At 43.4% G+C, this 27,282-nt stretch overlaps 1 protein-coding gene and 1 long non-coding RNA gene across 12 annotated transcripts in view; one reads left to right on the top strand and one right to left on the bottom strand.

The window, feature by feature from the left end:
* The window catches only part of LOC118382455 (transcriptional regulator ATRX-like), a 105,887-nt gene extending 79,168 nt beyond the window's left edge, over positions 1-26,719 (bottom strand). For all 11 annotated transcript variants that reach the window (XM_052518061.1, XM_052518063.1, XM_052518064.1 and 8 more), the window contains exons 1-12: positions 26,532-26,719; positions 22,748-22,848; positions 22,368-22,503; positions 18,960-19,058; positions 18,304-18,401; positions 17,924-18,059; positions 11,103-11,201; positions 10,586-10,677; positions 10,206-10,341; positions 5,714-5,812; positions 3,509-3,618; positions 664-731 (exon numbers count right to left, since the gene is read on the bottom strand). In XM_052518061.1, coding sequence (XP_052374021.1) covers positions 664-731; positions 3,509-3,618; positions 5,714-5,812; positions 10,206-10,341; positions 10,586-10,677; positions 11,103-11,201; positions 17,924-18,059; positions 18,304-18,401; positions 18,960-19,058; positions 22,368-22,503; positions 22,748-22,843 — 1,169 coding nt within the window. In that variant the 5' untranslated portion in view covers positions 22,844-22,848; positions 26,532-26,719. The remainder of the gene's footprint in view (positions 1-663; positions 732-3,508; positions 3,619-5,713; positions 5,813-10,205; positions 10,342-10,585; positions 10,678-11,102; positions 11,202-17,923; positions 18,060-18,303; positions 18,402-18,959; positions 19,059-22,367; positions 22,504-22,747; positions 22,849-26,531) is intronic.
* LOC127929776 (uncharacterized) lies at positions 812-1,900 on the top strand. The gene is made up of 3 exons (XR_008136148.1): positions 812-1,033; positions 1,081-1,597; positions 1,786-1,900. It is a non-coding gene; the product is annotated as an uncharacterized LOC127929776 (long non-coding RNA).
* Positions 26,720-27,282: the final 563 nt, after the last annotated feature.

Here is a 27,282-nt window from a genome sequence, read left to right as displayed (position 1 = left end):
TATTATGTAGCTGAGGAGACAGACCACCAGATATACCCTGGTATTATGTAGCTGAGGAGACAGACCACCAGATATACCCTGGTATTATGTAGTCATGAGGAGACAGACCACCAGATATACCCTGGTATTATGTAGTCATGAGGAGACAGACCACCAGATATACCCTGGTATTATGTAGTCATGAGGAGACAGACCACCAGATATACCCTGGTATTATGTAGTCATGAGGAGACAGACCAGATATACCCTGGTATTATGTAGTCATGAGGAGACAGACCACCAGATATACCCTGGTATTATGTAGCTGAGGAGACAGACCACCAGATATACCCTGGTATTATGTAGTCATGAGGAGACAGACCAGATATACCCTGGTATTATGTAGTCATGAGGAGACAGACCACCAGATATACCCTGGTATTATGTAGTCATGAGGAGACAGACCACCAGATATACCCTGGTATTATGTAGTCATGAGGAGACCAACCTGCACTGTTCGTCCATGTTTCTGTGTTCTGTGAGGGGACCAACCTGCACTGTTCGTCCATGTTTCTGTGTTCTGTGAGGGGACCAACCTGCACTGTTCGTCCATGTTTCTGTGTTCTGTGAGGAGACCAACCTGCACTGTTCGTCCATGTTTCTGTGTTCTGTGAGGGGACCTACCTGCACTGTTCGTCCATGCCGTCCTCGTCTTTATTGATGTCATCGCTGGTGTAATACTTATAACACGACTAGAGGGAGAGGAAACATTAAGGGAGGAACCTTAGAAAACAGAAAACTGAGACAAAGCAATGACTTTCCCTACGTCGCATTTCTGTTCAGAAGACAAACAGCTCAAAACCTGCCATACATACAACTACTACAGGTCTGCCTCTATTGGACAGTGTTGCAGGTAGATCTAAACTACTACAGGTCTGCCTCTATTGGACAGTGTTGCAGGTAGATCTAAACTACTACAGGTCTGCCTCTATTGGACAGTGTTGCAGGTAGATCTAAACTACTACAGGTCTGCCTCTATTGGACAGTGTTGCAGGTAAATCTAAACTACTACAGGTCTGCCTCTATTGGACAGTGTTGCAGGTAGATCTAAACTACTACAGGTCTGCCTCTATTGGACAGTGTTGCAGGTAGATCTAAACTACTACAGGTCTGCCTCTATTGGACAGTGTTGCAGGTAGATCTAAACTACTACAGGTCTGCCTCTATTGGACAGTGTTGCAGGTAGATCTAAACTACTACAGGTCTGCCTCTATTGGACAGTGTTGCAGGTAGATCTAAACTACTACAGGTCTGCCTCTATTGGACAGTGTTGCAGGTAGATCTAAACTACTACAGGTCTGCCTCTATTGGACAGTGTTGCAGGTAGATCTAAACTACTACAGGTCTGCCTCTATTGGACAGTGTTGCAGGTAGATCTAAACTACTACAGGTCTGCCTCTATTGGACAGTGTTGCAGGTAGATCTAAACTACTACAGGTCTGCCTCTATTGGACAGTGTTGCAGGTAGATCTAAACTACTACAGGTCTGCCTCTATTGGACAGTGTTGCAGGTAGATCTAAACTACTACAGGTCTGCCTCTATTGGACAGTGTTGCAGGTGGATCTAAACTACTACAGGTCTGCCTCTATTAGACAGTGTTGCAGGTAGATCTAAACTACTACAGGTCTGCCTCTATTGGACAGTGTTGCAGGTAGATCTAAACTACTACAGGTCTGCCTCTATTGGACAGTGTTGCAGGTAAATCTAAACTACTACAGGTCTGCCTCTATTGGACAGTGTTGCAGGTAGATCTAAACTACTACAGGTCTGCCTCTATTGGACAGTGTTGCAGGTAGATCTAAACTACTACAGGTCTGCCTCTATTGGACAGTGTTGCAGGTAGATCTAAACTACTACAGGTCTACCTCTATTAGACAGTGTTGCAGGTGGATCTACCTGGAACATCAATATGGCCCAATATCTAAATCTGAAAAATCAGTGCATGTCAGAGCAAAAAACAAACCATGAGGTTGAAGGAATTTTCTGTAGAATTTAGAGACAGGATCATTTAAGAATGATGGAGGCCACTGTGTTATTGGGGACCTTCAATGCTGCAGGAATGTTTAGGTACCCTTCCCCAGATCTGTGCCTCGACACAATCCTGTCTCGGAGCTCCACGGACAATTCCTTTGACCTCATGACTTGGTTTTTGCTCTGAAATGCACTGTCAACTGTGGGACCTTATATAGACAGGTGTATTTGTTTCCAAATCATGTCCAATCAATTGAATTCACCACAGGTGGACTCAAATCAAGTTGTAGAAACATCAATGATGATCAATGGAAAACCTGTTATCGCTTTGTCATTATGGGGCTTTGTGTGCAGGGGGAGGGGCTTTGTGTGCAGGAGGAGGGGCTTTGTGTGCAGGGGGAGGGGCTTTGTGTGCAGGGGGAGGGGCTTTGTGTGCAGGGGAGGGGCTTTGTGTGCAGGGGAGGGGCTTTGACATTATGGGGCTTTGTGTGCAGGGGGAGGGGCTTTGTCATTATGGGGCTTTGTGTGCAGGGGGAGGGGCTTTGTCATTATGGGGCTTTGTGTGCAGGGGGAGGGGCTTTGTCATTATGGGGCTTTGTGTGCAGGGGGAGGGGCTTTGACATTATGGGGCTTTGTGTGCAGGGGAGGGGGAGGAGCTTTGTGTGCAGGGGAGGGGCTTTGTCATTATGGGGCTTTGTGTGCAGGGGAGGGGAGGAGCTTTGTGTGCAGGGGAGGGGCTTTGTCATTATGGGGGTTTGTGTGCAGGGGGAGGGGCTTTGTCATTATGGGGTATTGTGTACAGGGGGAGGGGCTTTATGTGCAGGGGGAGGGGCTTTGTCATTATGGGGTATTGTGTACAGGGGGAGGGGCTTTATGTGCAGGGGGAGGGGCTTTGTCATTATGGGGTATTGTGTACAGGGGGAGGGGCTTTATGTACAGGGGGAGGGGCTTTGTCATTATGGGGTATTGTGTACAGGGGGAGGGGCTTTGTCATTATGGGGTATTGTGTACAGGGGGAGGGGCTTTATGTGCAGGGGGAGGGGCTTTGTCATTATGGGGTATTGTGTACAGGGGGAGGGGGAGGGGCTTTATGTGCGTGTAAACCAGAGGATGAGGCAAAGTGAGAGGTTTCACTCTCGCCAAAATCTGTCTATTGTGTTTCTATGGGATTTAATTAGACCTCAGCCGTCCCACCTTGGAGACGACTCCCATTGTCAGGATGGAGACATGAGCATCTTGTCAGTATATACAGATCTCTGGTGTAAATGGGAAGGTGCACAGCACCGAGAGACAAGGAGACCAAAAAACACTACATGAGAACAAACTTAAAACACTCGTAAAAAAAACATTCTAATTGATTCAACATATCGTCCCTAATGGAGCATGGAGGAGATCAGACAAGAGTTGGAGACAGAGATCATCCCACAATCACAACCTAAAGAGAGGGGGGGGGGGCAGACAGAAGGGACTAAAGGAAGGTGTTGCAGGTGTGTCTACCTTGCAGAGGAGCACATGGAGCATCGGGTGCTCAAACACCGAGTGGCGCTGGAAGTGGTTGACCTGCTGTCCACAGGCGGTGCAGTCTATCCTCTCCTGCAAAGTGGTATCTGGATATAAACAGAGGAAGACCGAGAGACAAACATGTTTTGTTTACATCCACGATGATTGGTTGAGAGAAAAGAATGATCAAAAGTATGATCAAAAGAGTGTGGGGGCTGTTTTGTTAGACTTCAGTGTGGCTTTTGACATTATTGATCATAGTCTGCAGCTGGAAAGACTTTCTGCTATAATGTGGATGAAGAGTTACCTGTCTAACAGAACACAGAGGGTGTTATGGCTTTACACCCCCTGCTATAATGTGGATAAAGAGTTACCTGTCTAACAGAACACAGAGGGTGTTATGACTTTACACCCCCTGCTATAATGTGGATAAAGAGTTACCTGTCTAACACAAGGGCCTTAGGAAAGTATTCAGACCACACAGAGGGTGAAGCCTCTCCAACTATAATGACATGCATGTCAATCTCTCCTGGCTCAAAGTGGAGGAGAGATCGACTTCCTCACTGCTTGTATATATATCAGAGGTATTGACATGTTAAATGCACTGAGCTGTCCGTTTGACTCAGACACCCATCCATACCCCACTAGACATGCCACCAGAGGTCTCTTCACAGTCCCCAAGTCCAGAACAGACTATGGGAGGTGCACAGTACTACATAGAGCCATGACTACATGGAACTCTATTCCACAGTACTACATAGAGCCATGACTACATGGAACTCTATTCCACAGTACTACATAGAACCATGACTACATGGAACTCTATTCCACAGTACTACATAGAGCCATGACTACATGGAACTCTATTCCACAGTACTACATAGAGCCATGACTACATGGAACTCTATTCCACAGTACTACATAGAACCATGACTACATGGAACTCTATTCCACAGTACTACATAGAACCATGACTACATGGAACTCTATTCCACATCAGGTAACTGATGCAGCAGTAAAATCAGATTTTAAAGCAGGTAAAAATACACCTCATGGAACAGCGACTGTTTAGAGACACAAAGGGTACAGACACATGCACACATTGTAATATTGTTGTATGGTGGTATTATACAATTTGTACTGTAGATATGTAGTGGATAAATATTTAATGGTCATGTGTCACCGTGACACTCAGGAGAAAGAGTTCAATCGTGGTTTCATCAGACCAGAGAATCTTGTTTTTTGCTCTGTCAACTGTGGGACCTTATATAGACAGGTGTGTGCCTTTCCAAATCATGTCCAATCTATTGAATTTACCACAGGTGGACTCAAATCAAGTTGTAGAAACATCTCATAGATGACGCGAGTATTCAGACTTGAAATTGAGCTCAGTTTCACTGGTCAAGCCGGGAATACGCACGTCAAGTTTCAGTTTTTACATTTGTAATAAATTTGCAAAAAAAACTGTTTTTGCTAATTATGGGGTAGTGTGTAAATGGATGGGAAAAAAATATGAACCAATTTTAGAATAAGGCTATAGAGTAACAGAATGTGGAAAAAGTCAAGGGGTCTGAATACTTTCCTAAGGCCCTGTAAGTAGATATGGGGTGGCAGGTAGCCTAGTGGTTAGAGAGTTGGACGAGTAACCGAAAGATTGCTGGATCGAATCCCCGAGCTGACAAGGTACAAATCTGTCGTTCTTCCCCTGAACAAGGCAGTTAACAGACTTACCTAGTTAAATAACAGTTAAATCATAAACCTGGTGTTTTACGTGACCCGCCTGGTGTTTTACGTGACCCGCCTGGTGTTTTACGTGACCCGCCTGGTGTTTTACGTGACCCGCCTGGTGTTTTACGTGACCCGCCTGGTGTTTTAGGTGACCCGCCTGGTGTTTTACGTGACCCGCCTGGTGTTTTACGTGACCCGCCTGGTGTTTTAGGTGACCCGCCTGGTGTTTTAGGTGACGCGTGAGTCTGTTGTTTTAGGTGATCTAACTGCCTTAATGTGTTTGGACCCCAGGAAGAGCAGTTAATGGGAATCCCTAATAAATACAAAATATCAATCCCGAAAGATTTGATTTCATTAAACTGGCAGTAGTTGTGATTATCAGGCCGTAGGAACACCCTTTCTGGTCAAAACCTTGGGGGCTTCTCCGACTATCCCCTGGTTGGTAGCAGTGTGGTATATAGTGAGGAGACTCACCTGTCTTTCTCCGTGAGAGGTCCACTCGGAGCTTCATGGCTCCTCTGCTCTTGTCCTCCTTGTTGTCAGTCCCAGCAGGAGGCCGCACAACCAACGTCCCTGAAGGAGAGGACAGGAAATTAGGGTGTCAGCATGCTTTAGTTCGGCTGGAGAACAGTAATCTGGTCTAGGGGAACCTAACGAGGGAGTTTCATACTCCCAGAAAAAAACCTTCCTTGGAAAAACAGAAAAGGCTGCAAAAGGTACTGTTTGTCCATTTTGTGATGCCGTAGCCAGTCTACACTTCCTCAAAATAGTCAGAATGAATCTAAGACAAAAAGAAATCTGTAACTGACGTTTTTGCCAAAGAGATCTTGACCACACACTTTTCCATCTGAGATATGGTGCAGTATTTTCAGGAGAAAAAATGTACATGAAAACGAGTCGTCTCTTGTTGAATGACAACAAAGACTTTACTGAAGAATTCCTACGGTTGACAGATCAATGGGCATAGACCTTACTAAATGTCCTCATAATATACAGTGCATTTCGGGAAGGTATTCAGACCCCGTGACTTTTTCCACATTTTGTTACAGCCTTATTCGAAAATAGATTACATTGAGTGGGGAAAAACAATCTACACACAATATCCCATAATTACAAAGCAAAAGAAGATTATACAGTTTTGCAAATTTAATAAAAAACTGAAACATAATTTACATAAGTATTCAGACCCTTTACTCAGTACTTTGTTAAAGTACCTTTGGAAGCGATTACAGCCTCTAGTCTTCTTGGGTATGACGCTACAAGCTTTGCACACCTGTATTTAAGGAGTTTCTCCCATTCTTCTCTGCAGATCTTCTCAAGCTCCGTCAGGTTGGATGGGGAGCGTCGCTGCACAGTTATTCTCAGGTCTCCGGAGACGTTAGATCGGGTTCAAGATCAAGCTCCGGCTGGGCAACTCAAGGACATTCAGACACTTGTCCCAAAGCCACTCCTACGTTGTCTTGGCTGTGGTCATTGCCCTGTTGGAAGGTGAACCTTCACCCCAGTCTGAGGTCCTGGGTGCTCTGGAGCAGGTTTTCGTCAAGGATCGTTCTTCACTCTCTGTTCATCATTTCCTTGGTCCTGACTAGTCTCCCAGTCCCCCAGTCCTTGCTACTGAAAACCATCCCCACAGTATGATGCTGCCACCACCACCATGCTTCATCATAGGAATGGTGTCAGGTTTCCGCCAGACCCCACGCTTGACATTCAGGTCAAAGAGTACGACCTTGGTTTCGCCACACCAGATAATATTGTTTCTCATGGTCAGAGTCTTCAGGTGTATTTTGGTCAACTCTGAGGTCTCTTACTGAGGAGTGGCTTCTGTCTGGCCACTCTACCATAAAGTCCTGATTGGTGGAGTGCTGCAGAGATGGTTGTTCTTCTGGGAGGTTCTCCCATGTTCACAGAGGAACTCTGGAGCTCTGTCAGAGTGACCATCGGGTTCTTGGTCACCTCCCTGACCAACGCCCTTCTCCCCCGTTTGCTCTGTTTGGCCAGGTGGCCATCTTTAGGAAGAGTCTTGGTGGTTCCAAACTTCATCCATTTAAGAATGATGGAGGCCACTGTGTTCTTGGGGACCTTCAATGCTGCAGGAATGTTTTTGTACCCTTCCCCAGATCTGTGCCTCGACACAATCCTGTCTCGGAGCTCCACGGACAATTCCTTTGACCTCATGACTTGGTTTTTGCTCTGAAATGCACTGTCAACTGTGGGACCTTATATAGACAGGTGTATTTGTTTCCAAATCATGTCTAATCAGTTGAATTTACCACAGGTGGACTCAAAATCAAGTTGTAGAAACATCTCAAGGATGATCAATGGAAACAGGATGCACCTGAGCTCCATTTCGAGTCTCATAGCAAAGGATTTGAATACCGAGGTAGATAAGATCTGTTTTTTATTTTTAATACATTTGAAAACAGATCTAAAAACCTGTTTTTGCTTTGACATTATGGGGTATTCTGTGTAGATTGATGAGGGGGGGGACAATTTAATTTAAAAAAAATTAAAGCTGTAAGGAAACAAAATGTGGAAAAGGTCAAGGGTTCTGAATACTTTCCAGATGCACTGTACAGAGAGAGGGTGAAGAAGAATGTGTCTGCAGAGAACTGTGGAAGGTTACCCCCTAGTGGTAAAGGCAGGTACTGCAACAGAACTGTGAAAGGTTACCCCCTAGAGGTAAAGGCAGGTACTGCAACATCGAATTGTGGAAGGTTACCCCCTCGTGGTAAAGGCAGGTACTGCAACATAGAACTGTGGAAGGTTACCCCCTAGTGTTAAAAGCAGGCAGTGCAAAAGTACGGTGCAGGGTTACCCCCTAGTGGTAAAAGCAACTTGTTATGGCTGGATGCAGTATTGAGTAGCTTGGATGAATAAGGTGCCCAGAGTAAACTGCCTGCTGCTCAGGCCCAGTTGCTAATATATGCATATATTAGTAGATTTGGATAGAAAACACTCGGAAGATTCTAAAACTGTTTGAATGATGTCTGTGAGTATAACAGAACTCATACGGCAGGCAAAAACCTGAGAGAAATCCAACCAGGAAGTGGGAAATCTGAAGTTTGTTGTTTTTCAACTCATTGCCATTCCAATATACAGTGTCTGTGGGGTCATACTGCACTTCCTAAGGCTTCCACTAGATGTCAACAGTCTTTAGAACCTTGTTTGATGCTTCTACTGTGTAGGAGGGGGAATATGGGGGGGATTGAGCCAGGTATCTGGCAGAGTGCCACGAGCTCGTGATACGTGGTCACGTGAGAGTTAGTTTGCGTTCCATTTGCTTTTCTGAAGACAAAGGAATTCTCCGGTTGGAACATTATTGAAGATTTATGATAAAAACATCCTAAAGATTGATTCTATACTTCGTTTGACATGCTTCTACAAACTGTAATATGACTGAACTTTCGCATGGACATGCCCACGGGGTCGTGAGTTTGGATTGTGTACTAAACGTGCTTACAAAAAGGAGGTATTTGGACATAAATGGACTTCATCTAACAAATAAAACATTTATTGTGGAACTGGGATTCCTGGGAGTGCATTCTGAAGAAGATCCAAGGTAAGTGAACATTTCTAATGCTATTTCTGACATCTGTTGACTCCACAACATGGCAGATATCTTTATGGCTTGTTTGGGCTCTGAGCGCTGTACTCAGATTATTGCATGGTTTGCTTTCGCTGTAAAGTTTTTTTGAAATCGGACACAGCGGTTGCATTAAGGGGAGGTGTATCTAAAGTTTCATGTATAATACTTGTATCTCTTATCAATGTTTATTATGAGTATTTCTGTAAATTGATGTGGCTCTCGAAAAATCACCAGATGTTTTGGAGGCAAAACATAACGCGCCAAAATGTAAACAGATTTTTGAATATAAATATTAACTTCATCCAACAAAACATACTGTTGTGTAACATGAAGTCCTATGAGTGCCATCTGATGAAGACCAATGGTTAGTGATTAATTTGACCTCTATTTCTGCTTTTTGTGACCCCTCTCTTTGGCTGGAAAATGGCAGTCTTTTTCTGTGAATAGGTGCTGACCTAACATAATGATATGTCATGCTTTCGTCGTAAAGCCTTTTTGAAAATCGGACACTGGGGTGGGACTAACAAAATCATTACAAACAGTAACCAGCCAAGTATAAGAGTTACAGAACTCAGAAATAGAGATCAAATTAATCACTTACCTTTAATGATCTTCATATGGTGGCACTCAGAATATATTCATTTACTCAATAAATGTTCCTTTTGTTCGATAAAGTCTCTTTATATCCAAAAACCTGTTTTGTTTGCACGTTTTCTTCAGTAATCCACAGGCTCAAATGCAGTCAAAACAGGCAGACAAAATCCAAATTGTATCCGTAGAAGTTCATAAAAACATGTCAAACGATGTTTATATTCAATCCTCAGGTTGTTTTTAGCCTAAATGATCTATAATATTTCAAGCGGACAATAACGTTGTCAATATAAAACAGTCGCGCGCCTGAAAAAGCTCTGTGACACGTAAGGGTCCACTAATTCAGACTGGTCTTACTCTCTCATTTATCAGAATACAAACCTGAAACAATTTCTAAAGATTGTTGACATCTAGTGGAAGGCATTGGAACTGCAATTTGAGTCATAAATCAATGGATACTGTAATGGCATTGAGTAGAAAACTACAAAGCCAAAAAAAAAAAACTTCCTGAATGGATTTTTCAGGTTTTCACCTGCCAAATCAGTTCTGTTATACTCAGACACTATTTTAACAGTTTAGGAAACTTTAGAGTGTTTTCTATCCAAATCTACCAGTTATATGAATATCATATCTTCTGGGCCTGGGTAGCAGGCAGTTTAATTTGGGCATGCTTCTCATCCACAATTCCAAATGCTGCCCCCTACCCCAGAGAAGTTAACGGGATCCCAGCCAAAAGATTTAAGAAGCACTAAAACCCGTGCTGGCCCCAGGTCTAGTGGTAGACCTTACCATCTGAGGCGCCATCGTCCTGTCCACTCTCGTCCGAGGTGTCTGACTCATTCCCTCCAACTTCCTTGGCTGCAACAGAAGGCTTCCTCTTGGTGTGAGAAGAGGAGGGCTTCTCAGTCTCTGTTGAGCTCCCAGCCTGAGGAATAAACAGTCATGACAGTCTATTAAAAAACATCCAAGAGGAAAAAGCATGAGAATAGCCCCCGAGTGATCGTAGTGTCCTTTTGTCTGCCACAGGAGCTACAGTCCGGCTGTTCAACAAATAGCACCCAATTCCCCATCTAGTGCACTACTGTTTTTGGTAAAACAATGTTTGTGCTCAGGTGGATACATTTGAAAAAGTAAGCAGGGGACATAAAGACCATCTGATGTTGACCTACCTCCTCCTCCATCTGGTCTGTAATCGGAAGCTGACCTGCTTCCTCCTCAATCACTTGGTCTGTAGATTCAGCTGAGGCCTTACTCATTTGACCTGCCAACAACAAGCAATTATTAGGTCTGAAATTATACATATTAGCTCCCAGTCAAATCACCAACCGGAGGACAATTCAATTTCATTAAACTGGCAGTAGTTGTGATTATCAGGCCGTAGTTGTGATTATCAGGCCGTAGTTGTGATTATCAGGCCGTAGTTGTGATTATCAGGCCGTAGTTGTGATTATCAGGCCGTAGTTGTGATTATCAGGCCGTAGTTGTGATTATCAGGCCGTAGTTGTGATTATCAGGCCGTAGTTGTGATTATCAGGCAGTAGTTGTGATTATCAGGCAGTAGTTGTGATTATCAGGCAGTAGTTGTGATTATCAGGCCGTAGGAACACCCTTTCTGGTCAAAACCTTGGGGGCTTCTCCGACTATCCCCTGGTTGGTAGCAGTGTGGTATATAGTGAGGAGACTCACCTGTCTTTCTCAGTGAGAGGTCCACTCGGAGCTTCATGGCTCCTCTGCTCTTGTCCTCCTTGTTGTCAGTCCCAGCAGGAGGCCGCACAACCAACGTCCCTGAAGGAGAGGACAGGAAAGTAGGGTGTCAGCATGCTTTAGTTCGGCTGGAGAACAGTAATCTGGTCTAGGGGAACCTAACGAGGGAGCTTCATACTCCCAGAAAAAAACCTTCCTTGGAAAAACAGAAGAAGCTGCAAAGGTACTGTTTGTCCATTTTGTGATGCCGTAACCAGTATACACTTCCTCAAAATAGTCAGAATGAATCTAAGACAACAAGAAATCTGTAACTGACGTTTTTGCCAAAGAGATCTTGAGATTTTGACCACACACTTTTTCATCTGAGATATGGTGCAGTATTTTGTTCCCTTCCCCAGATCTGTACCTTGACAAAATCCTGTCTCGGAGATCCACGGACAATTCCTTTGACACCTTATATAGACAGGTGTGTGCTTTTCCAAATCATGTCTAATCAATTGAATTCACCACAGGTGGACTCCAATCAAGTTGTAGAAACATCTCAAGGATGATCAATGGAAACAGGAAGCACCTGAGCTCAATTTCGAGTCTCATAGCAGAGAGTCTGAATACAGAGATATGATATGTTTTTTATTTAAGACATTTGAAAACAGATCTAAAAAACGTTTCTTGCTTTGACATCATGGAGTCGTGTATGTAGATTATGGGGTAGTGTGTGTAGATTATGGGGTAGTGTTTGTAGATTGATGAGGGGGGGGGAGACCATTTCATCATTTTTTTTAAAAAGGCTGTAAGGTAACAAAATGTGGAAAAAGTCAAGGGGTCTGAATACTTTCCGAATGCACTGTACAGAGAGGGTTAAGAAGAACGTGTCACACTGCAACAGAGAACTGTGGAAGGTTACCCCCTAATGGTAAAAGCAGGTACTGCAACAGAGAACTGTGGAAGGTTACCCCCTAGTGGTAAAAGCAGATAATGACAGGGTCAGATTAGATAAATGGTTATGAGTGAGGTAGATTTGATTTCATAAGAAAAAAACAATAATATTCAACCTTTATTTGACATGTTCTGTATGCACAAACTCTACTGAACTGTTTTGGCTTGGAAGCATATGGAAGATTTTACAGTGTCCCAAATGACACCATATGTAGTGCACTACTTTAGACCAGAGCCCTATTGAACCCTATTCCCTATATAGTGCACTACTTTAGACCAGAGCCCAGAACCCCCAACAACTGCTTCATCACCACCACATAAACCTTGAACATCAACTCAGAACAGACCAACAAACACATAATTATCCACAAAGTGTGGAAATGCACCTTTTGGCTCCACAATTGTATTAACTTGTTATGGCTGGGGGCAGTATTGAGTAGCTTGGATGAATAAGGTGCCCAGAGTAAACTACCTGCTACTCATAAAAGCTAGAATATGAAAATAATTAGTATTATTAGTAGATTTGGACAGAAAGCACTCTGACGTTTCTAAAACTGTTTGAATGATGTCTGTGAGTATAACAGAACTCATATGGCAGGCAAAAACCTGAGAAAAAAATCCAACCAGGAAGTGGGGAACCTGAGGTTTGTAGTTTTTCAACTCATTGGCATTCCAATATACAGTGAAAATTGGGTCATATTGCACTTCCTAAGGCTTCCACTAGATGTCAACAGTCTTTAGAACCTTGTTTGATGCTTCTACTGTGTAGGAGGGGGGAATGAGGGCTCTTCAAGTCAAAGGTCTGGCAGAGTACCATGAGCCAACCACGCGTGTTCACGTGATAGTTAGTTAGCGTTCCATTCCATCGCATTTCTACAGACAAAGGAATTCTCCGGTTGGAACATTATTGAAGATTTATGATAAAAACATCCTAAAGATTGATTCTATACTTTGTTTGACATGATTATACGAACTGTAATATGACTGTCTTAACTGTCGCATGGACATGCCCATGGGGTCGTGAGTTTGGATTGTGTACTAAACGCGCAAACAAAAAGGAGGTATAACATTTCAGCGCCCTGCTGCTCATGCCAGGAATATAGTATATGCATATGATTAGTATGTGTGGATAGAAAACACTCAGACATTTATAAAACTGGTTAAATTACGGCTGTGACTATAACAGAACGTGCGTTTCATCGAAAAGCGCAGGAAAATCTGATCACTGAAAATGGAAATATCCATCCGCCACTTCAACCCATTGATAAAGGCGAACCACATTAAATGGGGCTGAGGTTGCAATACCTACAGCTTCCACACGATGTCAGTCTTGTCATTTGCCTAGGCTTTGTTTCTTGGTCAAACGAAGAAGAGACAAGCCATTTGTTCAGGTCTCCGACCGGATATTTTGGTTGAGATTTACCCGGACATTATTTCCAGACGTACAGCTATAGAATATAATTTGCCTCGTGATCAATTTGATCGCTTATTAACGTGTACTAATACCTAAAGTTGCATTACAAAAGTATTTCGAAGTGTTTTCTGAAAGTTTATCGTCGACTTTTTTAATTAAAAAAAAAAAATGACGTTACGTTATAAAGACGCTATTTTTTTTGTTTATCACAGTCTTCATAGATCGATATCTAGACTATATATGGACCGATTTAATCGAAAAAAAGACCCAATAGTGATTATGGGACATCTAGGAGTGCCAACAAAGAAGATGGTCAAAGGTAATGAATGTTTTATATTTTATTTGTGCGGTTTGTGTAGCGACGACTATGCTAATTATTTTGTTAACGTCCCCTGCGGGTCTTTTGGGGTGTTACATGCTATCAGATAATAGCTTCTCATGCTTTCGCCGAAAAGCATTTTAAAAATCTGACTTGTTGCCTGGATTCACAACGAGTGTAGCTTTAATTCAATACCCTGCATGTGTATTTTAATGAACGTTTGAGTTTGAACTAGTACTATTAGCATTTAGCGTAGCGCATTTGCATTTCCAGATGTCTAGATGGGACGCCTTCGTGTCAGGTAGGAGCAAGAGGTTAAAGGGAGGTGTATCTAAAGTTTCATGTATAATACTTGTATCTCTTATCAATGTTTATTATGAGTATTTCTGTAAATTGATGTGGCTCTCGAAAAATCACCAGATGTTTTGGAGGCTAAACATAACGCGCCAATGTAAACAGATTTTTGGGTAAAAATATCAACTTCATCGAACAAAACATACATGTATTGTGTAACATGAAGTCATATGAGTGCCATCTGATGAAGACTATTGTTTACTGATTAATTTGATCTCCATTTCTGCTTTTTGTGACTCCTCTCTTTGGCTGGAAAATGGCAGTCTTTTTCTGTGAATAGGTGCTGACCTAACATTTTTTAAATTGATTTATTTCACCTTTATTTAACCAGGAAGGCTAGTTGAGAACAAGTTCTCATTTGCAACTGCGACCTGGCCAAGATAAAGCATAGCAGTGTGAACAGACAACACAGAGTTACACATGGAGTAAACAATTAACAAGTCAATAACACAGTAGAAAAAAAGGGGAGTCTATATACAATGTGTGCAAAAGGCATGAGGAGGTAGGCAAATAATTACAATATTGCAGATTAACACTGGAGTGATAAATTATCATGTACAGGTAGAGAGAGATATTGGTGTGCAAAACAGCAGAAAAGTAAATAAATAAAAACTGTGGGGATGAGGTAGGTGAAAATGGGTGGGCTATTTACCAATAGGTTATGTACAGCTGCAGCGATCGGTTAGCTGCTCAGATAGCTGATGTTTACAATTCTTTCCAATCACAGGCAGCAGAGTACTGGAACGAAAGGCGGCCGAATGAGGTGTTGGCTTTAGGGATGATCAGTGAGATACACCTGCTGGAGCGCGTGCTACGGATGGGTGTAGCCATCGTGACCAGTGAACTGAGATAAGGCGGAGCTTTACCTAGAATGGCCTTGTAGATGACCTGGAGCCAGTGGGTCTGGCGACGAATATGTAGCGAGGGCCAGCCGACTAGAGCATACAAGTCGCAGTGGTGGGTAGTATAAGGTGCTTTAGTGACAAAACGGATGGCACTGTGACAAACTGCATCCAGTTTGCTGAGTAGAGTGTTGGAAGCAATTTTGTAGATGACGTCGCCGAAGTCGAGGATCGGTAGGATAGTCAGTTTTACTAGGGTAAGCTTGGCAGCGTGAGTGAAGGAGGCTTTGTTGCGGAATAGAAAGCCGACTCTTGATTTGACTTTCGATTGGAGATGTTTGATATGAGTCTGGAAGGAGAGTTTGCAGTCTAGCCAGACACCTAGGTACTTATAGGTGTCCACATATTCAAGGTCGGAACCATCCAGTGTGGTGATGCGAGTCGGGTATGCGGGTGCAGGCAGTGATCGGTTGAAAAGCATGCATTTGGTTTTACTAGCGTTTAAGAGCAGTTGGAGGCCACGGAAGAAGTGTTGTATGGCATTGAAGCTCGTTTGGAGGTTAGACAGCACAGTGTCCAATGACGGGCCGAAAGTATATAGAATGGTGTCGTCTGCGTAGAGGTGAATCAGGGAATCGCCCGTAGCAAGACCAACATCATTGATATATACAGAGAAAAGAGTCGGCCCGAGAATTGAACCCTGTGGCACCCCCATAGAAACTGCCAGAGGACCGGACAGCATGCCCTCCGATTTGACACACTGAACTCTGTCTGCAAAGTAATTGGTGAACCAGGCAAGGCAGTCATCCGAAAAACCGAGGCTACTGAGTCTGCCGATAAGAATCTGGTGATTGACAGAGTCAAAAGCCTTGGCGAGGTCGATGAAGACGGCTGCACAGTACTGTCTTTTATCGATGGCGGTTATGATGTCGTTTAGTACCTTGAGTGTGGCTGAGATGCACCCGTGACCGGCTCGGAAACCAGATTGCATAGCGGAGAAGGTACGGTGGGATTCGAGATGGTCAGTGACCTGTTTGTTGACTTGGCTTTCGAAGACCTTAGGCAGGGCAGGATGGATATAGGTCTGTAACAGTTTGGGTCCAGGGTGTCTCCCCCTTTGAAGAGGGCGATGACTGCGGCAGCTTTCCAATCCTTGTGGATCTCAGACGATGTGAAAGAGAGGTTGAACAGGCTGGTAATAGGGGTTGCGACAATGGCGGCGGATAGTTTCAGAAATAGAGGGTCCAGATTGTCAAGCCCAGCTGATTTATACGGGTCCAGGTTTTGCAGCTCTTTCAGAACATCTGCTATCTGGATTTGGGTAAAGGAGAACCTGGAGAGGCTTGGGCGAGGAGCTGCGGGGGACCGGAGCTGTTGGCCGAGGTAGGAGTAGCCAGGCGGAAGGCATAGCCAGCCGTTGAGAAATGCTTGTTGAAGTTTTCGATAATCATGGATTTGTCGGTGGTGACCGTGTTCCCTAGCCTCAGTGCAGTGGGCAGCTGGGAGAAGGAGCTCTTGTTCTCCATGGACTTCACAGTGTCCCAGAACTTTTTGGAGTTGGAGCTACAGGATGCAAACTTCTGCCTGAAGAAGCTGGCCTTAGCTTTCCTGACTGACTGCGTGTATTGGTTCCTGACTTCCCTGAACAGTTGCATATCGCGGGGACTGTTCGATGCTATTGCAGTCCGCCACAGGATGTTTATGTACATAATGATATGTCGTGCTTTCGTCGTAAAGCCTTTTTGAAAATCGGACACTGGGGTGGGACTAACAAGTTTATCTTTAAAATGCAATTTCACTGGCTGTTGCCATATCGATCCCGTTAACCTCTAGGGTATGTGGGGCGTTAGCGTCCCACCTGGCCAACATCCAGTGAGATTGCAGAGCGCCAAATTCAAATACAGAAATACTCATCATAAAAATTCAGAAAACAAAACATATTTTACATAGGTTTAAATATTAACTTCTTGTGACGCCAACCACGGTGTCAGATTTAAAATATGCTTTATGGCAAAAGCATACCGTACGATTATTTGAGAACATCGCCCAGCAGACAAATCATTACAAACAGTAACCAGCCAAGTAGAGGAGTTACACAAGTCAGAAATAGAGATCAAATTAATCACTTACAGTTGATGATCTTCATATGGTGGCACTCAGAAGACATTAATTTACTCAATAAATGTTCCTTTTGTTCGATTAAGTCCCTCTTTATATCCAAAAACCTCTGTTTTGTTTGCACGTTTTCTTCAGTAATCCACAGGCTCAAATGCAGTCAAAACAGGCAGACAAAATCCAAATTGTATCCGTAGAAGTGCATAAAAACATGTCAAACGATGTTTATATTCAATCCTCAGGTTGTTTTTAGCCTAAATGATCTATAATATTTCAAACGGACAATAACGTTGTCAATATAGAAGGTAAACAAGAAAGGCACACTCTCGGTCGCGCACGTGAAAAAGCTCTGACACGTAAGGGTCCACTAATTCAGACTGGTCTTTCTCCCTCATTTATCAGAATACAAACCTGAAACAATTTCTAAAGATTGTTGACATCTAGTGGAAGGCATTGGAACTGCAATTTGAGTCATAAATCAATGGATACTGTAATGGCATTGAATAGAAAACTACAAAACCCCCAAAAAACTACTTCCTGAATGGATTTTTCTCAAGGTTTTCACCTGCCAAATCAGTTCTGTTATACTCAGACACTATTTTAACAGTTTTGGAAACTTTAGAGTGTTTTCTATCCAAATCTACCAGTTATATGCATATCATATCTTCTGGGCCCGAGTAGCAGGCCGTTTAATTTGGGCATACCTTTTAACCCAAAATTCCAAATGATAACCCCTACCCCAGAGAAGTTAACGGGATCCCAGCCAAAAGATTTAAGAAGCACTAAAACCCATGCTGGCCCCAGGTCTAGTGGTAGACCTTACCATCTGAGGCGCCATCGTCCTGTCCACTCTCGTCCGAGGTGTCTGACTCATTCCCTCCAACTTCCTTGGCTGCAACAGAAGGCTTCCTCTTGGTGTGAGAAGAGGAGGGCTTCTCAGTCTCTGTTGAGCTCCCAGCCTGAGGAATAAACAGTCATGACAGTCTATTAAAAAACATCCAAGAGGAAAAAGCATGAGAATAGCCCCCGAGTGATCGTAGTGTCCTTTTGTCTGCCACAGGAGCTACAGTCCGGCTGTTCACCAAATGGCACCCAATTCCGCATCTAGTGCACTACTGTTTTTGGTAAAACAATGTTTGTGCCCAGGTGGATACATTTGAAAAAGTAAGCAGGGGACATAAAGACCATCTGATGTTGACCTACCTCCTCCTCCTCCTCCATCTGGTCTGTAATCGGAAGCTGACCTACTTCCTCCTCCATCACTTGGTCTGTAGATTCAGCTGAGGCCTTACTCATTTGACCTGCCAACAACAAGCAATTATTAGGTCTGAAATTATACATATTAGCTCCCAGTCAAATCACCAACCGGAGGACAATCCAGACAGAATATTTTCCCAGCTCACCCTGGATTACTATGGCTGTCAATGGGAATATAAAAGGAATACCTCCCAGATAGCAGTTCCTAGGGCTTCCACTAGATGTCAGTCATTAGAAAGAGTTTCAGACTTGTTTTTTGAAAAATGAGCTAGAATTTGTAGTTTTAGCAAGTGATTTTGGCTGTAGTTTTTGTTGCGCGTTCTGGTGAGTGTGCGTACTTCGTTATTTCTCTCTGGTATTCTCAGTCTTAAATTTTATCGTTTATTTACATAATAGGGTACCTGAGGATTGATTAGGAACGTTGTTTGATATATTTGGAAGGAGTTTATTGGTAATTTACAGGATTCATTTGTATGCATATTGAACGAGGAAAAACAGTGGATTAATGAGTCAAGCACGCTAATGAACAGAATATATTGTTGTTTTCGGTGATGCGTGCGCCTGCAGTTTTGGTAGCAGTGTGGTATAGTGAGGAGACTCACCTGTCTTTCTCCGTGAGAGGTCCACTCGGAGCGTCATGGCTCCTCTGCTCTTGTCCTCCTTGTTGTCAGTCCCAGCAGGAGGCCGCACAACCAACGTCCCTGAAGGAGAGGACAGGAAATTAGGGTGTCCGCATGCTTTAGTTCGGCTGGAGAACAGTAATCTGGTCTAGGGGAACCTAACGAGGGAGCTTCATACCCCCAGAAAAAAAATGAAATGTCCTCATAATATACAGAATATTCAGAAAGTATTCAGACCCCGTGACTTTTTCCACATTTTGTTACGTTACAGCCTTATTCTAAAATGGATTACATTGTTTTTCCCCACTCAATCTACACACACTACCCCACAATGACATCACAATACCCCACAATGACATCACAATACCCCACAATGACATCACAATACCCCATAATTACGAAGCAGATTAGACATTATTGCAAACGTATTAAAGATTAAAACCTGAAATTTCACATTTACACAAATACTCAGACCCTTTACTCAGCACTTTGTTGAAGCACCTTCAGCAGTGATTACAGCCTCCAGTCTTCTTGGGTGTGACGCTAAAAGCTTGGCACACCTGTATTTAGGGAGTTTCTCCCATTCTTCTCTGCAGATCCTCTCAAGCTCTGTCAGGTTGGATGGGGTGTGTTGCTGCACAGCTATTTTCAGGTCTCTCCAGAGATGTTAGATCAGGTTCAAGTCCGGCGTCTGGCTGGGCCACTCAAGGACATTCAGAGATTTGTCCTGAAGCCACTCCTGCGTTGTCTTGGATGTGTGCTTAGGGTCGTTGTCCTGTTGAAAGGTCAACCTTCGCACTACTCGGAGGTCCTGAGCGCTCTGGAGCAGATTTTTATTAAGGATCGCTCTGTACCTTGTTCTGTTCATCTTTCCCTCGATCCTGACTAGTTTCCCAGTCCCAGAGCATGATGCTGCCACCAACATGCTTTAACATAGGAATGAGGTCAGGTTTCCTGCAGACATAAAGAGTGAAGTCTTTGACCTGAATGCCAGTCTTGGTTTCATCAGACCAGAGATTCTTGTTTCTCATGGTCTGAGTCCTTTAGGTGCCTTTTGGCAAACTCCAAGCGGGCTGTCATGTGCCTTTTACTGAAGAGTGGCTTCCGTCTGGCCACTCTACCATAAAGGCCTGACTGGTGGAGTGCTGCAGAGATGGTTGTCCTTCTGGAAGGTCCTTCTGTCTCCACAGAGGCACTCTGGAACTCTATGGACAATTCCTTTGACCTCATGGCTTGGTTTTTGCTCTGACATGCACTGTCAACTGTGTGACCTTATATAGACAGGTGTGTTCCTTTCCAAATCAAATTAATTTACTACAGGTGGACTCCAATCAAGTTGTAGAAACATCGAGGATCAATGGAAACAGGATGCACCTGAGCTCAATTTCGAGTCTCATAGCAAAGGGTCTGAATACAGAGATATGATATGTTTTTTATTTAAGACATTTGAAAACAGATCTAAATAAACGTTTTTGCTTTGTCATTAAGGGGTATTGTGATGTCATTATGGGGTATTGTGATGTCATTGTGGGGTATTGTGATGTCATTGTGGGGTAGTGTGATGTCATTGTGGGGTAGTGTGATGTCATTGTGGGGTAGTGTCCTTCTGTAGCACAGTTGGTAGAGCATGGCGCTTGTAACGCCAGGGTAGTGGGTTCGATTCCCGGGACCACCCATACGTAGAATGTATGCACACATGACTGTAAGTCGCTTTGGATAAAAGCGTCTGCTAAATGGCATATATTATAGTGTGATGTCATTGTGGGGTAGTGTGATGTCATTGTGGGGTAGTGTGATGTCATTGTGGGGTAGTGTGATGTCATTGTGTAGATTGAGGGAGAAAACAATTTAATCCATTTTAGAATAAGGCTGTAACGTAAAAATGTGGAAAAAGGGAAGGGCTCTGAATGACGGTCAGATGAGATAAATGAGATAAAGTCTAACAAACAGAAACAACAGGTGGCTGGGTGGTACAGACCTATATAGTACACTACTTTAGACCAGATCCCTATGGAACCCTATTCCCTATATAGTGCACTACTTTAGACCAGATCCCTATATAGTGCACTACTTTAGACCAGAGCCCTATAGAACCCTATTCCCTATATAGTACACTACTTTAGACCAGAGCCCTATGGAACCCTATTCCCTATATAGTACACTACTTTAGATCAGAGCCCTATGGAACCCTATTCCCTATATAGTGCACTACTTTAGACCAGATCCCTATATAGTGCACTACTTTAGACCAGAGCCCTATTCCCTATATAGTACACTACTTTAGACCAGGGCCCTATAGCACCCTATTCCCTATATAGTGCACTACTTTAGACCAGATCCCTATATAGTGCACTATTTTAGACCAGATCCCTATTCCCTATATAGTGCACTGCTTTAGACCAGATCCCTATATAGTGCACTACTTTAGACCAGAGCCCTATTCCCTATATAGTGCACTACTTTAGACCAGAGCCCTATATAGTACACTACTTTAGACCAGGGCCCTATAGCACCCTATTCACTATATAGTGCACTACTTTAGACCAGAGCCCTATTCCCTATATAGTGCACTGCTTTAGACCAGATCCCTATATAGTGCACTACTTTAGACCAGAGCCCTATTCCCTATATAGTGCACTACTTTAGACCAGAGCCCTATATAGTACACTACTTTAGACCAGGGCCCTATAGCACCCTATTCCCTATATAGTGCACTACTTTAGACCAGAGCCCTATTCCCTATATAGTACACTACTTTAGACCAGGGCCCTATAGCACCCTATTCCCTATATAGTGCACTACTTTAGACCAGAGCCCTATTCCCTATATAGTACACTACTTTAGACCAGGGCCCTATAGCACCCTATTCCCTATATAGTGCACTACTTTAGACCAGACCCAGAGGGCTCTATTCCCTATATATAGTACACTACTTTAGACCAGAGCCCTATTCCCTATATAGTACACTACTTTAGACCAGGGCCCTATAGCACCCTATTCCCTATATAGTGCACTACTTTAGACCAGAGCCCTATTCCCTATATAGTACACTACTTTAGACCAGGGCCCTATTCCCTATATAGTGCACTACTTTAGACCAGAGCCCTATTCCCTATATATAGTACACTACTTTAGACCAGAGCCCTATTCCCTATATAGTACACTACTTTAGACCAGGGCCCTATTCCCTATATAGTACACTACTTTAGACCAGGGCCCTATAGCACTCTATTCCCTATATAGTGCACTACTTAACCTTGAACATCAACTCAGAACAGACCAACAAAAACATAATTATCCACAAAGTGTGGAAATGCACCTTTTGGCTCCACAATGATATTAAGAAGCACTAAAACCCATGCTGGCCCCAGGTCTAGTGGTAGACCTTACCATCTGAGGCGCCATCGTCCTGTCCACTCTCGTCCGAGGTGTCTGACTCATTCCCCCCAACTTCCTTGGCTGCAACAGAAGGCTTCCTCTTGGTGTGAGAAGAGGAGGGCTTCTCAGTCTCTGTTGAGCTCCCAGCCTGAGGAATAAACAGTCACGACAGTCTATTAAAACACATCCAAGAGGAAAAAGCATGAGAATAGCCCCCGGGTGATCGTAGTGTCCTGTTGTCTACCACAGGAGCTACAGTCCGGCTGTTCAACAAATAGCACCCAATTCCCCATCTAGTGCACTACTGTTTTTGGTAAAACAATGTTTGTGCCCAGGTGGATACATTTGAAAAAGTAAGCAGGGGACATAAAGACCATCTGATGTTGACCTACCTCCTCCTCCTCCTCCTCCATCTGGTCTGTAATCGGAAGCTGACCTACTTCCTCCTCCATCACTTGGTCTATAGATTCAGCTGAGGCCTTACTCATTTTACCTGCCAACAACAAGCAATTATTAGGTCTGAAATTATACATATTAGCTCCCAGTAATTTATTGGGTAAATCACCAACGTTTCGGCATCACTGTGTTCCTTCTTCAGGGTGATAACCTGGTTCAATTATTCATGACATGTCGACAAACAGTCCAATTAGTGAAACCAATGACAATAGTGAGGGGTGTGTCATAATGATTAAGTTAATTAGAATGAATTGAAAAATAAGTTTATGGCATATTAAATATATTAGACTATTGTTGTCATATGGAAACACCATTGAATAATTGTAGATAATATTAGCATCAACATATTGTTTCATTACATCCTTTGGTTAAACCATAAGAAGCTTCATCAACAGGTTGCAAGACTGGATCCCCTGAGCTGACAAACATATTTGCTGTACACTGAAACTGTATCCATTTATATTTATTTATTTACTTGTTCATAATAAGGGCCTGAGATCAAAGTCAATATTCAGACCACTGGGGGTCAATGTTTTTTTTAGACAGGATATCCAGTAAGACTCCCTTTGTAGTTGTAGGATCTCGATGTCACCTCCTCTACTTGGTGGAGCAACATGCTCCATGCCGGTGTGTTTGAGGGAGGTGATAGGACGGTTAGCTTCAACGAAGTGGGCTGCTATTGGATAGTCAATGTTCTGACACCTGATTGAGCTGCGGTGTTCAGCTATGCGTTGTTTCAGTTGTCTTTTCGTTTGTCCTACGTTGGCTTTTCCACGTGACCAGGTGATGAGACAGATTACTACCTTGGTCTTCGTGATAACTCCGATAAAAATAAAAAAAAACAGGTTCAGACATTAAAAAAACTGAAATACCTTTACTTAATTATTCAGTCCCTTTGCTATGAGACTTGAAATTGAGCTCAGGTGCATCCTGTTTCCATTGATCATCCTTGAGATGTTTCTACAACTTGATTGGAGTCCAACCTGTGATAAATTCCATTGATTGGACATGATTTGGAAAAGGCACACACCTGTCTAAAGCCAAGCCAAAAGTTTGAAGGAATTATCCGTGGAGCTCAGAGACAGGATCGCGTCGAGGTACAAATCTGGGGAAGGGTACCAAAACATTTCTGGGTTCCAAGAACAAAGTGGCCTCTGTCATTAAATGGAATCACCAAGACTCTTCCTAGAGCTGGACACCCGGCCAAACTTATCAATCGGAGGAGATGTGCCTTGGTCAGGGAGGCGACCAAGAACGCAAATGTAACTGACAGAGCTCCAGAGATTCTCTGTGGAGATGGGAGAATCTTCCCGAAGGACAACCATCTCTGCAGCACCACCACCAATCAAGCCTTTATGGTAGAATGGCCAGAAGGAACCAACTCCTCAGACAAAGGCACATGACAGCCCTCTTGGAGTTTGCCAAAAAGGCACCTAAAGGACTCTCAGACCATGAGAAACATGACGCTCTGGTCTGATGAAACCAAGATTGAACCCTTTGGCCTGAATGCCAAGTGTCACTTCTGGAGGAAACCTGGCACCATCACCACGGTGAAGCATGGTGGTGGCAGCATCATGCTGTGGGGATGTTTTTCAGCAGCAGGGACTGGGAGACTAGTCAGGACAGAGGAAATTATGAACAGAACAAAGTAAAGAGCGATCCTTGATGAAAACCTGCTCCAGAGCACTCGGGACCTCAGACTGGGGCGAAGGTTCACCTTCCAATAGGACAATGACCCTAAACACACAGCCAAGACCACGCAGGAGTGGCTTTGGGACAAGTCTCTGAATGTCCTTGAGTGGCCCAGTCAGAGCCCGGGCTTGAACCTGATCTCTGGAGACCTGAAAATAGCTGTGCAGCGACGCTCCCCATCCATCCTGACAGAGCTTGAGAGGAACTACAGAGAAGAATGGGAGAAACTCCGCAAATACAGATGAGCCAAGCTTATAGTGTCATACCCAACAAGACTTGATGCTGTAATCGCTGACAAATGTGCTTCAACAAAGTACTGAGTAAAGGGTCTGAATAATTATGTAAATCTATTTTTTTATACATTTGCTAACATTTCTAAACCTGTTTTTCCTTTATCATTATGGGGTATTGTGATGTCATTATGGGGTATTGTGATGTCATTATGGGGTATTGTGATGTCATTATAGGGTATTGTGATGTCATTATAGGGTATTGTGTGTAGATTGATGAAGAAAAAAAACAATTGAATCCATTTTAGAATAAGGCTGTAATGTAACAATGTGGAAACAGTGGAGGGGTCTGAATGCTTTGTGAAAGCGCTGCATGTACAAATAACTAGGAATAAAAGGGACAGAAACAGTAAAAGCAGCGTCTGTGATGAGTAAAACGTTAGTACAAAAAGGGTCAATGCAGATCGTCTGGGTAGCCATTTGTTTGACTATTTAGCAGTCTTATGGCTTTCGGGGGTTGAAGCTGTTGAGGTTCCAGACTTGGTGCATCGGTAACGGTTTGCCGTGCGGTAGCAGAGAGGCCAGTCTATGACTAGGGTGGCTGGAGTCTGGCCCTTTTTTAGGGCCTTCCTCTGACACTGCCTGGTATACAGGTCTTAGATGGCAAGGAGCACAGCCCCAGTGAAGTACTGGGCTTTAAGCACCACACTCTGTAGCGTCTTCCCAAACAGTTTCAATACCAAGCAGTGATGCGGCCAGTGAAGATGGTGCAGCTGTATAACTTTGAGGATCTGAGGGCCCACGCCAAATCTTTTCAGCCTCCCGCGTAGGGAAGAGGCTAATTACATGTATAGCTAGCAACCAAACATTACGGTCCGTTTTTTTTTTAATTACTATTCATATAATAAATAACCTAATAAAACGTTAGCTTGCTAGCTTGCTAGATCGCTACTTAACTTTGTAAAAAATTAATTTCAAACAAGCTCGTTTGTAAAGAGAAAAAAAGACCAGAGCGCTAGCTCTAGTTAGCATTTAGCTAACTCGGGTAATTCATTGCCATTTTGCGTCGTTAAAGGCGTGAAGCGGCTCATCTCTCTCATGTATCGGTCTCCTGTCTGCGCTTCCAGGGAGGCGATCTGGCTTTACAGTACATGAAGGCCAACTGGGAGAGAAACGGTCTACAAAAACCCGGGCCTCAGCCCATCAGAGGCTAACTAACTAGAAAACGGGTTAGTTAGTTAGTACACATACGAAGATGGCTATAAATAGCTACGACAACTAGATAAAGTTATGAGATCAAACAAAAAACAGACATCACTGCAACATGTGAATATTTCAGACAATATGTTCCCCGGGCGACCCTGCAGTCCCAGTGCATTCAGATGCATGCATCCGTTTCTATCCCCTCCCCCCTAGAATGAAATGTAACATCTCATCATTAGTTAGCATGCTAGTTAGCAAGTAAACTGCGACGGGCTTGACGTATTTTCCCAGACACAACACAGGTGGAAATTATACGCGGGCACAATTGTTTCGCGATGCAACATTTACCATTTCGAAAATACTCACTAATAGTGGATAGTTAGATAGATAGCTTATAAAAAAAAAAAATACCTCAGAGTTTTTTTCATACTGTAGGCTAACTGCATTGCTGCGTTGGAGAAAACGTACCGGCTCCGCTGCGTAACACCGTTACATAGCCAGACAGCTAACTAGCCTAGCACAGTGTTTCAACGCAAAGCCGCCAACATTAGAAACGGCTTTTTAGGGGGGAAAAAAAGCCGAATATTATGCATACCTTCTGTACTCTGTAGTCATTTCTTGAACGACTGAGACACGTGTAGTTCTTGGCACGTCGTCCCGGAGATAAAAACACGGTTAATTTTAGAGAGAAGAAAATATATATATCGACTATTGATGCAACCCTGTTCACTGGAGACAAAGCAAAGTCGCCATCATACCGGATGGCTGGAGACGCGCTAAAATGGCGCATCTAGCGCAAATCGTATCTGCTATCCTATTGGTTGATGAGTCAGGAAATTATGGCTTTCCGATTGGCCAAAACCTTTTGAGCGTTCCCATAGGCTTAGAATATAGTGCGTACAGAAATCTCTTAATATCTACTGGCGATTTTTTTGTGTGTGTCCCACCTCTTTGATCTGGTTTTATTTGTTATTCATTCATGAATAATACACACAGAGGCAGGCACCACACTGTACACATTCTACAATGGAAATGCCACATGCATACCGGTACACACTATTTTGCTCTGATATTCTGAGCCTCCCGTAGATATAGGCTGCATTCTGGTCTCAGTCTTGAATTCTACACTATATTGTACTAGATTCTAAACTATATGTACTAGATTCTAAACTATATGTACTAGATTCTAAACTCTATTGTACTATGGTCCTTCTGTAGCTCAGTTGGTAGAGCATGGCGCTTGTAACGCCAGGGTAGTGGGTTCGATTCCCATACGTAGAATGTATGCACACATGACTGTAAGTCGCTTTGGATAAAAGCGTCTGCTAAATGGCATATATTATTAT

This window comes from Oncorhynchus keta, chromosome 4, assembly GCF_023373465.1.
Source record: "Oncorhynchus keta strain PuntledgeMale-10-30-2019 chromosome 4, Oket_V2, whole genome shotgun sequence".
Taxonomy (NCBI): domain Eukaryota; kingdom Metazoa; phylum Chordata; class Actinopteri; order Salmoniformes; family Salmonidae; genus Oncorhynchus; species Oncorhynchus keta.
This window is presented reverse-complemented; position numbering and strand designations above follow the sequence as displayed.